Source organism: Pollachius pollachius (genome assembly GCF_949987615.1).
Source record: "Pollachius pollachius genome assembly, chromosome: 3".
Taxonomy (NCBI): Eukaryota; Metazoa; Chordata; class Actinopteri; order Gadiformes; family Gadidae; genus Pollachius; species Pollachius pollachius.
In genome coordinates this window covers 15,121,143-15,137,412 of record NC_136936.1, presented here as the reverse complement: position 1 = coordinate 15,137,412, position 16,270 = coordinate 15,121,143, and the positions used below count along the sequence as shown (strand labels likewise).

Here is a 16,270-nt window from a genome sequence, read left to right as displayed (position 1 = left end):
TGTCAGTTGCTTAGTAGTAGAGTAATAGCCAATGATAACCTAATCAAACCGACTAGATGGGGCAAATAATAATGGTGACCCAACTTTCCAATCCTGATCGTCGGACGCTGCGTATTCAACGAACAGAACTAGACGTGCTCAACGACCACGTAGAATGGGCGCCTGTTCCTTCTGCTCTCTTCCCCTTCTCGCTGCAGGGTTGGCTTCTCCGTATGTTTTATAAAAGTGTCGTCCGTCTAATCCAACTGAATGTGCTCAGGACAATACAATTGTGAGCTATAATAAAAACTCCGGCTGGGGGCATTCTGCGACATATTTGCATCGCATGCGGCAGTTTAATCTCAGGTCGAAGTAAAACAGCAACAGACATCTACTGTCCCCCCGTGGCCAAATGAAGACACAACATGCCATGCTAGACGAACAGCTAGTCAAAGTAAATCAAGAAGTTACACAATGTTAAAAAAAAGAAGTATTTTTTATTATAGATACTGTATTAACAAATACAAATCACATCTTGAAAAAAAAAGAATTCAACAAACCACCCCTTCCCGCCTACAGTCCGTTCTGATATTAGGGACTGGCCACCATCTTGAGGAGTGAGTTCTTAAGGTATGTAAACAGCTGGTTCATCAGGTCTTTACTCTGGCCTTCCACCCAATGCATCTCCACCACTACACCACCACTAACCTCCTCTATCAACACCTCCAGCAGACACTTAAACAGAAACTCCTGCACAGAGCTGGGGGTCGGGGGCCGTTTCACCGGCACTGTTTCGTTTGTTGCGGCTCCTTTCTCTACCACAGAGGTCTGGATTTCCATCAGGTCAACATCCTTGCCTGCGTCGCTCCTTAACACTTCTGATGGTTCAACGGCTGGGTCCCTTTGGACGGCCACACTAAGGGAAGAGTCATGGAGCGTTTGCTTGGCTGGCTGTGGTGGGCTAGCTAGCGGTTCTGGAGTTGCTAGCGGTTGTGTGCACGCTAGTTCTACAGTGGCTTGGTCTGAAGGGGTTTCAGGGACCACGGGGCTCTGTTCGGAGCAGTGCTTGGTCTGGGAGGACCTAGCGGTGCTGGCTGAGCCCGTTGAGGTCGTGGTGCTCTGGGAGCCGGCCAAGGCTGCGGGGGGCGCTCTAGGCAGTTCGCGCAAGTGACGCTTCTGCTCGCGCCGCTTCTGTCGCCCGTGGATCCAGGTGTTCTCCACGGCGGTCAGCAGCAGACTTGACTGTTGCACACTGCTGGGGACGCGCTTGTGCAGCACCTGCAGGAGCGGACCGCGGAACAAAGGACAAAAGGCGCACACCATGTTTATTGTTGACGTCTCACTGAGAGCTGCTCTATATATCTCTAACCACCTGGCATACAGCAGCCTATGCCCTTTTTATTTCTAGAAATATGGCTGACATAGCCACAGGCTGACATGCAAGCGATGTCTTAGTTCAAGTACTGTGGGAACCAAATGGAGAATGAGGACAAGGGGGCTTGGCAATGCCGGGCTCCCTTTCATTCCAAAGATATAAAACCTTTTAACCTTCAGATACCCCTGAAAGTACCACCCCCCCAATGTAACCGGCTCCATGTGACTGCGTAACGAGGCTTGGTAAATGGGAATTTAAATGCGGTCGTGCTGAGGTGCGTCCTCGTGGAGTGGTGTACGTACCCGCAGGTTGGTGAGCGTCTTCTCCAGCAAGGCTGTGATGCTGTCCAGGCCAGAGGGGGACTTGCAGCCCTTGGCGGAGGCCTTGGCCTGGAGCTCCTTAAGACCAGCCTCTTGAAGAGTGAAGGACAGGGGCTTCCTGCCCTTCTCCAGCTTACGCTTCTTGTTCGGTGGGGACTGCAGAGAGACGAAGACATTTAGAGCAATCGTGGAGAGGAAGGTGGATGTTGGACACGTTATTTTACTAAGAGAGCGCTCAGAACAAAAATAACACTTAAGACATTCCTGTTTCATGGGACAGGTGCGTAGGAGAGGAACGAGAAGATCAAGAGGTTGCAAACAAACTCCCGCAAACCGTCCAAGTTGCAATATAGTCATACCGAACGTTTCAGTGCCTTAAACTGTCCTTCAACAGGCAAACGGTTGATGACAATGAGAAGCCATCTTAAGACAGGGAGTGGCTGTAAATCTGCTAACAATCTTGTTCGCTGCTTTTAATTTGAAGACATAAAAATCCAACATAGAGAGAACTGAAATGACCACGTAGCCATCACTGATTTCAATTGAGTGTGCGATGACTTCCTATGCCGTTTGCATACTAGGAGAGCGCTCAGAATGAAAAGAACACTGGCTAGCCTATTTCATGGGACAGGTGCTTGAGGAGAGGGGCGAGAAGATCAAAGAATGCACACTGTCCAAGTTGCAATATATTCATACCCGACATTTCGGTGCCTTACACCTTCAACAGGCAAATGGTTGATGAGAATGAGAATCCATCTTAAACAGGGAGTGGCTGTAAATCTGCTAACAATCCCGTTCCCCACTTTTAAATTGAAGACATAAAAATGCAACATTGAGCGAACTATTTTCGATTGTCCACGTGCTTAAAAAAAAACCTTGTTCAGCCTCCGCCCAAAAAGACAGACGCAGAACCATAAATGCATGCACTGGTGTACACGCCCATGGGTTCTGTACTGTGGCAATGCACGCAAGGGTAGAACGTATCTACCACTAGAGGGAGCCCCATCCATGGCAAACATTCTGAGACATGAATGACATTGAGGACGACTTCGACCTCTCCCCACTCAGTAACTATAATATTGAGCAGTGTCAAAAGCAATACTATGAGTAAATAAAACATGGGTCTCGGTGAACAATATCGACTGCAGAGTTCTTCAGAGGGGCATGCGTAGGCATGGCTGAGCGTGTGCATGTGGGAAGAGCAGACACAGCGAGACAGCATGGCCGACTGACCTACAAACGACAGGGGAGTGGCAGGGAACACATCATGCTCTAGCACTGTTTTGGTTGCCATTTTATCCCTCGGTAGCCATCCTTTTGAACCACTTTAGTGGACATAAAACAAACAAGTTATTGTGTGACATTTATTGGTTAACTGTCAACATCCATCTGTGGAACTGTAACTAAATGATTGTCACATTTCGCTGCTCATTATATATTGTCTGGTAGCAACTGCTTCATTACATTAGATCGTTGCATACTACCTCTCACAACAAATTCACCTGTTGTGTGAGAGATCAAGAGGAAAATTGATTAAATCTATATAGGCTTTCCCGTATCACAAATCCACATGTGCGCACACACACGTCTACTCATCTCTGGTGAATCACGTCCGCTCTAGCTCTGTCATTCTATTATTCATCCGACCTGCCCTCTCCCTTCATACATGCCTGTTTTCACTCTCTCACACACACACACACACACACACACACACACACACACACAATAAATCATAAAAGTGGCCTAATTTTGAAAGCCAGTAATGGTAAAAGCCAGGGCAATAATAGATATTTTCTTCTATTAGAAACTCCATATTAAATGATCCATCCTTCCGCTTTGTTTACATGTACACAGCGTGTGTGTGCATGTGTTTGTGTGTGAAAGGTTATGCACCAGACTGCAGAAGACATGCTGACTGCACATGCACTCCCTTTTCCAACACTCAACAATGAAAACCTCCAGGGGGACTCTGTGTCTTGGGGGTCTTTCTGCAACCTGAACCTTTTTTAACCCCCTCCTTCTCTAGGGTCCAGCCAGAGTCACATGATAATGGAGCAGCAGCGAAAGAAAACATCAGCTGTGTAGCCTATAGGCTGTATGAAAGCCCTTCATCCAATAGTCTACCTTGTCGGTCATGCCTGCATATTAAGAGTCTCCGCTAGCTTCTCATCAGTTCACCATATTGCTGTTCATAGTCCTCTCATCTCCGTTCAGTATATCACATATATAGCAGAGCAAACTGTAAATCAGCATGATGATTTTGGATAAGATGGGTTGTCGGGGCAGAGGGGGGAGACGGAGGGAGAGACCTGGTATCAAAAGGCTTTGAGCAGGGGAAATCCTTCAGTGAAGTAGGTCATGGGAGCGTGCATGTGACATGTACTTTAGGCCATACGTGTAACATTTAGCACCCCCCCCCCCCAGATGTTCATCCATACATAACCTACACATCCATATGAAGGCATATGCATGGCGGATTAGCTGCCCAGCCATGCATGTAACTGCATGCATAGAAAAACTCTGCATCAGCACGGCGCGTGCCTGGGTGTACACACATGTAAACAAATGCCCCACCCACACACACACACTCACTCACGAATACAAATATGAATGCCTTGAAATTATTATGAGCAATTCTAGTCCGAAGAAACTTGGAAAAGGATGGGGGGGGGGGGGGGGGGGAAGATTGTCTGTCTGTGCCTGTGTGTTTGGGGGAATGTAGGCCAATTTCTCTGCTCAACTGATTTTATGTTTAAAGGAAACAGAGTAGTCTGGCAGAATGCTGCAAAGAGCAGACGGAATAAAGGCTTCATTACACCTAACGGCTCTTCAAATGGGAAACCGTCTAGCCCCCGCCCGCCACCGAAACCCTCTAACTCCTTCAGTCTCATGTCCCATTTCCCTCTCTCCCACGGATTTACAACTCTTATTCACCTTGTTCTCCCCTCAATACTTTCCTGCCATTAAAGTAGCTTTGACTTGCCTTGTTTTGGTCCCCTCTTCCTTCTGCCCCCCCCCCCCCCAACCCCCTTGCCTTTGGAGCGTGGGCCATGGCAGGCATAGCATGCATGTCAGCCGTGGCAACTGTTGCCTGGATACGGCACATTACAGAGAGGTAAACATGTCCCCGGAGGGCTGAATAAGTGCATCTAATGGAAAACGGCCATAGAGTAGTGGGGGGGGGGGGAGGGGTTAGAGGGGACGAGGGAGCTGGAGAGGGACCCAGACTGAGTGCATTATTGATACCACAGCACCGACAGTTCAGTTAACGTGCACGGCGGTTTGGGAGCGGCCCCCTTGTCCCCGGAAGACCTGGACTAGTAACAGTTGGGCCGGCCTCCGGGGGGAGCTGCTCGGAATGACAAGCTCCCTGACCTCTGGCCAACTTACCGGAACGATCACGTCATCGTAGAAGCTCCAGGCCAAAGCCCAGCGCATGGTGCGGCCCTGGCAGAACTCCGTGTGGGTCACCCGAGGTACCTATAGGACCATGGGCCGAAAAAGGGAGACGTGTCATTAAAAAAGGTCATCAAGCGCAGCCATCAACCATCAGCCATCAACCACAACGGACATGAGTCTATTTAGATGCCAATACGCCTACAGCATCTCGAGCTGAGAGAAGTGAGAATAAAAACGGCATTGATTTACGTTTGACAGACAGATGGCCATTAACACATGTAGTGTAAATGTGTCGCCTGTGAAAAGCTCTGGTTCACAGCATATAGAGTTGGGAACTGAGTAGCGCTGTCAAAGATATGGATTTTTCGATACACATCGATAAGGAACATTTGAAACCTTTTCAATACTCATACTTTGAAGATACTCGATAAAACAGTATCGATACACCAGTGGCAGCTTTGTCTCTCACTCTCTCTTATCTCAAACAGCAAGTTGACAGACACACACACACAGCGCTACAGTGCCCACATAGCCCCGCCTCCTCTCACTCACTTGCGTTGCTGTCTCTCGCATTTATTTGTTATATTTATCCATTAATAAAAATTCTTAAATTGTATGCATGGATTTTGTGTTTATTTTTCCCCGTGGTATTGAAAATGTTATAGAATATCGATATATTTCAAGGTATTGAAGCAGGAAAATTAAATGTCTTAATAGCACAGAGTCTGTCAAAGTTAAGTTTATATTGAAGTGCCAACGGAACAATAACCGGATGAACGTACTAAATGGTAGGGGGGATGCATGTCAGTCTAATAAAACAGGTCAAAAAGTCAAAAGCACTAGACCAAAATGGAGTGGATGGGGGGGTGGTTTAGAGGAACCCGCCCTTAGCACTCAGAAACATTTAGCAGATTAAAACAAGACACCGAGACGGCGGAGAGATCAGCGGTGACTCCACATCTGCATAGCAATCAGCTGCGGTCTCCCTTTACACCTCAACCTGCGGCGAGGCAGGCTATCCTCTGCCCTGGGTGACAGCCAGGCCGCCACTCACGCTGATGAGCGGCGACAGAACCCTCACGGTCCATTCGTTGCTGTCCGTGGTTCTTCAAGCCCTCCTTGGAGAGTTCCCTCGACCAGGGGCAGGGGGACCCCTGTCAGCTTAACTGATGCCTGACGCGGGGTGTGTGTGTGGGTGTGTGATGTCCGTCTGTTCCACATCATGCCAAATCATGCCAACCGTATCCTATTAATACGGGTGGGGGCCAAGTGACTGGCGTCGTGCCATAGGGCCACAAACGCGCAGTTAGCAGTGAAGGGGGCTAGGCTATTAGCTAGACCCCTAATGAATGTTAACTACACAATTCCACGCAAATCAGTCACACAATGCTAATAGAAATTAGCGCATTCTTCGCTGGCCCATGACATTGCTATGATAACCTATTGTAATAGGTTTTTCTTTTTGGTTTGCTGGATGAATAAGCTTCACTGGGACACTGCGTGAAGCTACGTCTGACGCGAAGAGAGGCTTCCAACAGAGCGAGATAGCTTCCATCTTCGATTAAAGGTAGCGGGAGGGATATGGTGACAATTAGGTGTGTGTGTTTGCGTGTGTTCAGGTGCGCGTGTTCCAGTCCAGCCGGCTCTACTCACCCCTTGCTTCCTTAGCTCCTCCTTCAGAGGGGCCAGGGTGCACTTCTTCCCCAACATGCAGCTGTACCACCTGCAGCGGGAGTCCAGCATTAAAGCACAGCTTGATGGTGGACGGGTTAACCCAGACAGATCCAACAATGGCCTTACAGCCAACACGAACACAGTACGAGTTAGCACGCCTCTGCGACCCCTCTCTGTTCCCTGTTTAGTATGGGTTAGAACAAGGCGTTTTTATCCCTTCTGTTTTAAAGCCAATTGAAGGTAGCTGCAGAAGACAGTGGAGGTGGTATGGCCCAGGGCAGAGCCATGGAGCCTTTGATGTTGTCCCCTGAAGGAGAGTCCAACGACATATCTGCCGTCCAATGTACAGTACTTCCTTAAATCCAAAGCAAGGCTTTAAGAAAGCAACGCAGAATTCAACTAATCCTACGGTCTGTCAAGAAAAGTGCGACATTTTCAAACATTATACAAAATAAGTGCATTTGTAATCAATGTTAGGGCAACTGCTTGAACAAAACCAAACAAACAACTTCCTTTTAGCCAGCACATCCTGCCAAACAATGTGTTCAATAATAAACGGGAATGGAAGGAGTAGGTCAGCGTTGCCCTGTGCTTTTCTTTTGAGATCCAAGCAGAACCAGAAGCAACTATCCTCCTGCCCGCCAATACCTTCTAGCAAATAAAGGCATCATAAGTACCAAGAACAAAGTAAACAGGAGTAATCATTTATGCATTGACATTCCTACTGAATGAGAATGCAATTAAGGGCAGTAGAAAGGCAAGTCGATTAGCAGGTAGAGGTAACCATGTCTCTTTGGATGAATGTCCAGAGGAATACAAGGGCAGTGGCATGCTACAGAATGTCTGCATCAAGTGACACCATTAAGTATTCAACAGAGCTAATATCCCCCCTTTTACTGAGTGGCTGGGTTGGGGGGGGGGGTTAAGACCCAAACAGCCCTCAGGCTCCTCTCCCTCACGACAAGGACCTTTTTCAAACGCCCAAAGGGGTCCAGCTGGAGAGAGCACTTTGCCATATTCAATTTTGTCCTTTCACACGAGATCTTCTGAAGCACGGGCTTATGATTACAATCCCGCCGCCAGTGACTGTAATTATCATATCAATGGCAGCAAACACTTCATCCCAGAGAGCCGAATAAAAGGAAGCATCCCCCTGCCATAACCGTGGCATTGGTGTGCGTCGCCTGTGCCTGGCAACCGAGGTGGCGACGGTGTCTGAGTTGCATGGCTCCTTGTAACCAAGGTGGAGTTGCCCCCCATCTGCAAGTAATTATAGTTTCGCATGGCTAAAAGCGAGTGGCAGTTACATGGGGATGGGCTGGGGGGTGGGGAGGAAGGGGTCTCGACGGTCCAATCAGAATAGCTGGCGTGGTTGCCATGGACACCTGGTGGCTCTGGTATCCCAGCATGCTTTCTGGTGTGACAGCCGGCTGCGGCTGGTTTGGCTGGAACCCCAAACTCGACAGCGTGTGTGGGGGGGGGGGGCGCGGAAGAGAGGTAGACTGGGGATTCACGCCTTGCCAAAGCGGTCGCCCCTCACCTCCCGACGGTGTCACACAAGGCGACACTTAACGCCCCGCCACGCCGTGACACCGTTTCAGGCCCCCGCCCCGACGACGCGCGCCGTCTCAGGCAACCCCCAGCGAACACAGCCTTGATGTTTGAACATGTGCACCCCCCCCCCCCCCCCCCCCCCCCCGCCCCACCGAGCCCAGGTGCAGCGCATCTCATCATCCTTCAATCCCACCTCTTCTTCTTCTGGGCTCCGACGCAGCCTCACACGGCTGGCTGGCCATCCGCCTCCTCCTTGGGCTGGGGAGTCGGGGGAAGAGGGGGAAGAGGAGAAACCCCCCCCCCCCCCCCTCGACTGCGTAGGACCAGTGCGTGCCAAATGGTTAAACCAACTCTGGGTGATAGCTCCCCGATGCCGCGCTGGATCCCCATCTGCCCGCCTGCTCCACTCTCCTGGGAGCGTCTTGCCGTAATTGCCGTTTTCATGTCCCATCAAGACCGCCCGTCCCCGAAGCAATCAGGACGTCTTTAGTACCGATTAATTGTGTTGTTGCGCGGCCAACTTGGATGATGGCGTGCATGTCTGTAGATGCAAGGATCTAACGTAGATCTTCGGGACCTGCGTGGGTCCGTACTGACCCGTGTGACGTCGACTAGAACGTGTACCACGGGAGTACTCACGAAAGTTTGGTGAGTTGGATTTTGAGTGCCGAGAGACAGTGAATGAAGGCCACCGACCAATGGAGCCACAGAGAACCTCACACGCCCTTTGTTCATATCAGACGTCAAAGGAGAAACGGTCCAGAACAACACTTAAAAATCTGAGCACTGCAGATCCTGTCCGGTCTTACCTCAGACGTGTCCTGAGCTGCAGGCTGTCGTGGATGATCCTCTTGACGAACTCCAGCTCCCCGCCCTCGGCCATGATCTCCGTCACGCCGCCCGTGTTGACGGAGCTGGGTGGCGGCCGGCGAGAGTTCCTCGAGTTCTCCCCCTGAGAGAGCCAGGAGAGGCAGGAGCGCCAGATTCTCATCAAGTCCCATGACAGCTTCTTGCTCCCACTTTGTCAACAGTTCAGACGATCGCGCCAAGTTCTGGCAGAAAGCCCACGCTTGGGAGCAAAATCATTGTATGGATCCCACAACCAGGAGTCTGAAGCGCAAGTCTGCAAAGCACTCTTTGGTGTTTTACAATCAAACTGGGGACTCAGTACTAGGGATGGGAAAGATGACCCCCCCCCCCCCACACACACACACACACACCCACACCTACCTTAGCTTCCAGCTGGTTGGCGAAGAAGGGAGGATTACACATGCAGAAGTCGTACACTATCGTGGTCTCCTCCTTCAGAGCGTCCATCAGCAGGGTTTTATGGGGGACCTTAACCACTAAAGTACACATCATACGGCTCAGGGTTTGGGTTTCACATTGCAAAAAAGAATTCACATCATGTAAATTAGGGCTGGGCGATTAATCGAATTTTGATTGTGTTTTCGATTTTAGCGTCAAACGCTCGCAAAATTTACATAGTCAAGTTTTTCAATTTTTTAAATTTTATAGAAAGGGCAGAACAGCTGGAAACATTTCTGTATATTATTTTAGATTGGAACATTTTCTTTTTGACCATTTTGTGTATTTTTTTAAGGTGAAATTTCGTTTGAATAACTGTGTTTTCAATATTGACCAAAATAATCTAAATTATGATTTTTCCAATAATCGAGCAGCCCTAATGCAAATAGATAACAGATACATGTAGGGATAATCAAGATTAAGACGGGTGAGTGTTTTACCAGACAAAATCTGAGGTTACGTGATCGTGATGTCAACGGTCAGTCAAACATTAGCAGGGTGGACTTTGATGCACTATGAGTCACCGTCCTACGGCTGACATTAACCATGAGTCACCGTCATAAAGCCTTAGCGTGCCACGATATTGAAAGCGAAGGCGATAGTGGACCGCTTTTTATGCCTCCATGTCAAATAAAATAAAACCGTTTTTGCTTTGATGCTGGGCAGGTTGGCAGCCAAACACTTTACACATGCCTACACTGCAGTATGAATGTGACTGGCAAGAAGTCACATATATACACATGGAAAATAAATTACAACACCGATGGACACAACAAAAACGTGCAGTGCCGTGTTCACTTTGAAGCGTTACACCTGGCTCATGCAGGGGAGAGAGAGGACTCGGCTTGCCTTTAATGAGTTCTGAGAGGTTGTTCTGCTCCACATTCTTGGTGGCGTAGTCGAAGCAGATGTCATCGACCTCGGTGGCTAGGAAGTACCAGCCATTCATGGTGGCTCCCAGCAGGGGATAGATGCAAGATGCCCCAGTTCCTGTGAACACACACGCACAACAAGAGTGTGAACATGATATGCTGTATGGCTGCAGCTCTGTGAGGCCTATGGAGATGAGGCCTGTCCCCATTAAATAGAGCAGTCTGTAGTCTTCCATAATGTTAGAGGTAGTCTTCATGAAATCCACAGGCCTTGCAGACACCCAAGCCTACAGCACATCCAGGCCACAGAACGACCATACAGCACAAAGACAGGACATAGAAAGACCTTAGAGCACATAGATAGGCCACAAAACGACCCTACAGAACATACAGGCCACAGAACGACCCTACAGCATAAAGACAAGCCGTAGAATGACCTTGTAGCACATAGGCAGGCCATAGAATGACCTTGTAGCACATAGACAGATGAAGTCATAGAACGACCTTAGGAGCAAAGTTTTTGAACAGAACACATGCTGAAAATTTACTGTCAACAAAAGCCATCAAGCGGGCGGCGGACTAAAACAACACTGCACTCCTTGAACACACACACACACACACACACACACACACACACACACACACACACACACACACACACACACACACACACACACACACACACACACACACACACACACACACACACACACACACACACGAAGGCCCAATTAAATTAAATGTTATTTGTATAGCCCTTAATCACAGGTACAGTCTCAAAGGGCCATATATTTTTGACAACCCCTTGAAGAAAGAAAAACCTTAATAAGCAAGGAAGACGCTCTATCCAGGGATGAAACTCCACATCTAGGCCATGACTGTCTGACATACATACATACTATACATTACAGGCTAATCATTTGAAATCATTTACTTTATTTACAGTGATGTCTATGCTGATGGGGTGCCGACTGGCGAACCGCGGGCAGAGTCAGCCGGAGGCTGTGTGGTGCGGGACCCACCAATGTCGATGCCCTTGCGCAGCTGGCCCTGGCCGCCGGTGAGGTCCTCCACCCAGTGGATGTAGTTGAGGCGCAGCGGCACCGTGGGGATGAGGCGCTCCAGGGGGATGGCGATGGTCAGGCCGAAGTCCTCCTTCAGCAGCGTGCACGTGAGCGCGCGCACCGCCTCAGGCTCTTTGAAGTTCAACCTGGCAGAGGGGAGAGCACACAGAACAAAGCCCAGGGCAGAGAGTCAAATGAAGACTCAGGAGGATTGAATGCTAGGCCGACACCAAGCAGAGCCACAATTAATTAGCATTTAACTGAAGAAGGGAATAATTTGATGTGGGGAGGAAGGAGTTTTGTGTTCAGTTCATTTAACAAAACAAACTAAAGAAATTCTGTTAAATCCACAGCATAAATCTTGTTCGTGCTGTTGGCATGGCAACTCAAACTTCTGGGGCTGACTCTTTGTATGAGCAGTGTCACACGTAATTAGAATTGTACATATACCGAGCACGGAAAAAATAATCCGGAGTATTGACAATTCCTGGTGCTGGTCTTTGTCAGAATGCAATGGTCCAGAGTATTATTAGCAGCGTTTCACTACACCGGCACCAGCCCAGGACTCTATTAACCCCCTGCAGTGACTAGGGGCCCTCGCTCCTGCCCAGACACATACCACTGATGAATCGCTGTAGAAGGATAAGCAGCACATCAATTTACAACACCTCCCGCTAATGACACTTAAACTCACATTTACGACATCAGCAGACTCTCACATTTACTTTACATTAATCACTTTGCCCAACACACACACACACACACACACACACACACACACACACACACACACACACACACACACACACACACACACACACACACACACACACACACACACACACACACACACACTTCCTAGCCGGCTGAAACCATTAAGACTACTGGGAACAATGGATGGGGGTGCTGTGTGCATGTGCGCGTGTTAGAGTGTGTTTGTGTGTGACTAACCAACCGGGCGAGCTAGGTGTAATTAAAGCGTCTCTGGGCGCTTTCGCACCTTGACAGATGCAATTAAACGCTTCCTGGTGATTGGAGCGTCTGGCACCTCAGGATTTGTGGCGTGAGCCCCAAGCACCCCCCCTCAGCCCATATGCAAGTACACCACGGATACATTGACTAACTGCCGCAGCATATCTCCGATCAATGGAACCCCCAGCAGCACCGCCCAATAGATGGGAGGGGGTTGCACCCTGTTCTGGAGACCTGTGAAACACCTCCAGGGGGTGTATTGTTTAGAGTGGGATGACACTGACGCAAATCCTCCTTCAACTTCATTCTACTATCATTCCGATCACTATGACTACTAGCAGTATAGTAAGCAGCATGCAGGACGCATGGCCGGGAGGGTGCGTCATAGAAACGCATAGGGAGGTGCACTTCATGGTCGTGGGGATCCGGCATCAATCACAGCCGGGATTCCTGCAACTAATGACCGCATTAGAGCAGAGGGGGAGGGTAATCAAGCGTGGCCCCTTTGGTGTCAGGAGGGACGCCGACACCTGGCTGGGTTTCAGGCCAATGCTGCAGGTAAAGCCATTTAACATTACGCATGCTCCATTTCTAAAGGGGGGAGGGAGAATTGAACTTCAGTTAATGAAGAAGTGAAACACCAGCAGGAACCATGGGTTTTTGGATTCAGAGGCCATCTCCATTGTCATGATGCTGTTGAAATCGAGTCTATTCTCCCTGCTTCCCTCTCTCTGTCTGTCTTCTCCCTCCCATGCTAATGATTTAAAAAACTGTTGAGAGCATTTCCCACCTCTATTTTTAGAGCCTGCTAAGTGCATCGTTGCTGGTCGTCGGCGCAGCAGCACCGCCGAGCAGCGGCAGCCCTGCCAGGGCCAGGTCGTCATGGCAACCCCGCCGACTGCAGAGACGAGAAGAGCACGCAGATCTGGCCACGCTGGAGCAATGGCTGAGGGCCGGCGCCGTGCGCGCTCCCGACGTTTACGTAGGATAGCCAGCACGTCATGCCGTGGTCGATGGCAAGCAGAAGGCTACAAAAGTGTGGAAACCGCGCAACATATGGCTAGAGGAGGAGAGCAAGAAACACAGAGAGGCTCGTCATCACGGCAGAGAGCAGCAGATGACGTGAGGACGATAGACAGATACATAGAGAAAGAGATATATAAATAAATGTATCTGCACGCGCGCACACACACACACACACACACACACACACACACACACACACACACACACACACACACACACACACACACACACACACACACAGCAGAGCAGAGCAGAACTCCTAACAAGCAGAGAGGAACAGTCAGCAGTTCCCTGCTGCTGCAGTCAAAAAGAGAGGGAAGAGACATGGAGACGAAGGGGTGCCTGCTGTCCCTAATCCTCAAAACAGTTATGAAGGTCAACAATGGTTCTCCGGTACTTGATCAAATAGGGTCACTTCTTTCAACTTGACAAACACACATCCGTAATTTGTGCATAATATTCAAATCGCGGGGATGGTTACTGGAGAGAGTCAGAGGATGACTTCAGAACCCAGAAGCAGCAGGGCATGACCACGTACAGGGGGAGTGGGGGGGGAGTCAGTGGGGGCGCGCATCACCTCACACCTTTTGTGGTGACCTTCAAGCTCCCAACAGCGCGGCCGGAACACACCCTTCCTGCACAATGGGGAGGTCGGCTTTGACGACGCGTCACAACTCTGGCTCGGCACACAAAGTGGAGATTGGCTTGTTGTAATGTATGGTTTGTTACCCTATGGATATCAATTGCATCTTTCTTGCATTATAGTGGTGAGATAAACGCTCACTTTTTCACGTAAAAATATATCAATCATCCACTAAATTTTATGCGCATTTGGGATGAGGCAGATAGCTTGCCATGGCAGATTTAAAGGAGTGTGTGCATAATGAGGCGTTATAACCAAACAAGACCTGTCTTGGCTTCACGTCGCTGGCGCACACATTTTGACTTGCTTCTCCAAGGAACAGCTGAATGACCATTTCTAGATCGACAAAGAATCAGCCTACCAGCCAATATGTTTACAATTGGGCACAGATGTTCCAAGTCTTAAATGATTCTGTCCGGACAGCCGTGTACATAGACCACATGCCACTGGGTTTAACTGATAAGAAGACCTTGAGTAAATAAACTGATGTAAACATTTCTACTAGCCAGACCCAAACCCCTTTTGTTAAGAATAAAAACACATTGACATAATTCCAAATATATGACGGTTTTACAGTCCAAACCACTGGGCCGAAAGCTTCTCCCTCTAATCTCCAGCTCGGGGCTCTATCAGTCACAGAACAGACGTTTCTATCACTTCCAACCGTGCATAAGGAGGATGGGCCTAATTGCGAAGTAGTGTGGTTGCACTCAGTTGAAATGAATGGGAGAAAGACAGCAGGTACAAACACGAAGACCAACACCCACGCACAAATCAAATCCCCCAGTCCAATCCCCCAGCAGGTTGTGGTGAGTAGGCACCAGTGGACGTCCACCCTCACCCTTCCCAGTAGACACTTCTTTTCTTTGTGCACCTGCAGCAACCTGTGGCTCACTTATTAAGCAGCACACTCCTGGTGAGGAAACATTCAATCTCAAACCAAAGCTATTTCTAATTTACGATTGGATGCCGATTGAAGCATGTGCGGCAGCCAATGAATAAACAAATAAACAAAACTAATAAACAGCTGACAACATATAATCGTCACAGAAGACATACATCGATAATACTTACAAATACTAACGAAAAAAGGATTCAAAAGGGAAACCCGTTTTGTCTGCAGTTCACAGAGTAACAATATTTGCAGGCCCTTCTCATCTCAGTGTTGACAAATGCTGAAGGAGAGAAATAGAGTCAAGTAGCTATGTTAGATAGGAATAATATGTCTATATTCATTTGTTCCTATGTGTTGGGACTGCAATATAACAACTCGTACAACTTTCATGTAGACCCTTCTTTCGCTGGGACGTTTATATTTTAAATTCCTGACATAAGCTTTGATCATCTCCACTATGTATGGGAATGCTTCGGATGGATATCATCATAACGGCAAGTAGCCTATCAACAGTGACACGATTTCCACTGCACTGATTTGTTAATTGATTCCTGTAAAACAAAGAACTTATCACGGAATACCGATATATTATCAATATATTATGGGCTTTCTGTTAACTCAGAGAAACCAAACGATCAGATAGACTTGGACTAAACAATTGACTTACATGGATCGCCCAGCCATACTGGTGTGAACATGCTGCTGGAAGTCCGGGTACTTGGAGGCCAAATAGGCGAAATCTGGGGGCGTGTCTTTGTACCGGTTGCGTGGATGCATGGACTTGTTCAGAGACATGCTTCCTACACAGAAGAAATACATTCAATACAAACACATCGACATTTCACCAGATTGTAAACAAACTAACATATATTCCGATTATTAATCTGCGTGTAGGCCAGGTAGCACAATTACAACATGCTGGATCAACGTGCTGTTGCCTCTATGGATGTTTTAATTGTTGCAAGTATGAACAACGCTCTTCTTCTCTTTCAGAAGAACAGCGGAATACAAATGTCTCTAGCCTGTTGAGACACCTATCGACAACATCATCTGAACTGTAACTCATCCACTAGCATACCTCTGTAGGGATGTTGTCACTCAAGCAACTTTCACCTGAAATATTCAATCAACGTTTTTGTAAAACTCACGTTGCTCTAACGTTCTGCTACTCCACTTCTTCCGAGTTTAC

General features: G+C 48.4%; 1 protein-coding gene across 1 annotated transcript; it reads right to left on the bottom strand.

The window, feature by feature from the left end:
• Nucleotides 1-548: 548 nt before the first annotated feature.
• mettl16 (methyltransferase 16, N6-methyladenosine) lies at nt 549-16,249 on the bottom strand. The gene is made up of 10 exons (XM_079734003.1): nt 16,230-16,249; nt 15,749-15,881; nt 11,504-11,691; nt 10,459-10,599; nt 9,532-9,647; nt 9,111-9,253; nt 6,727-6,796; nt 5,065-5,154; nt 1,657-1,830; nt 549-1,257 (listed from the first exon to the last, which is right to left on the bottom strand). The coding sequence occupies exons 2-10, from the start codon at nt 15,874-15,876 to the stop codon at nt 571-573; spliced, it is 1,737 nt and encodes a 578-aa protein (XP_079590129.1). The 5' UTR covers nt 15,877-15,881; nt 16,230-16,249; the 3' UTR covers nt 549-570.
• Between the last annotated feature and the right edge of the window lie 21 nt (nt 16,250-16,270).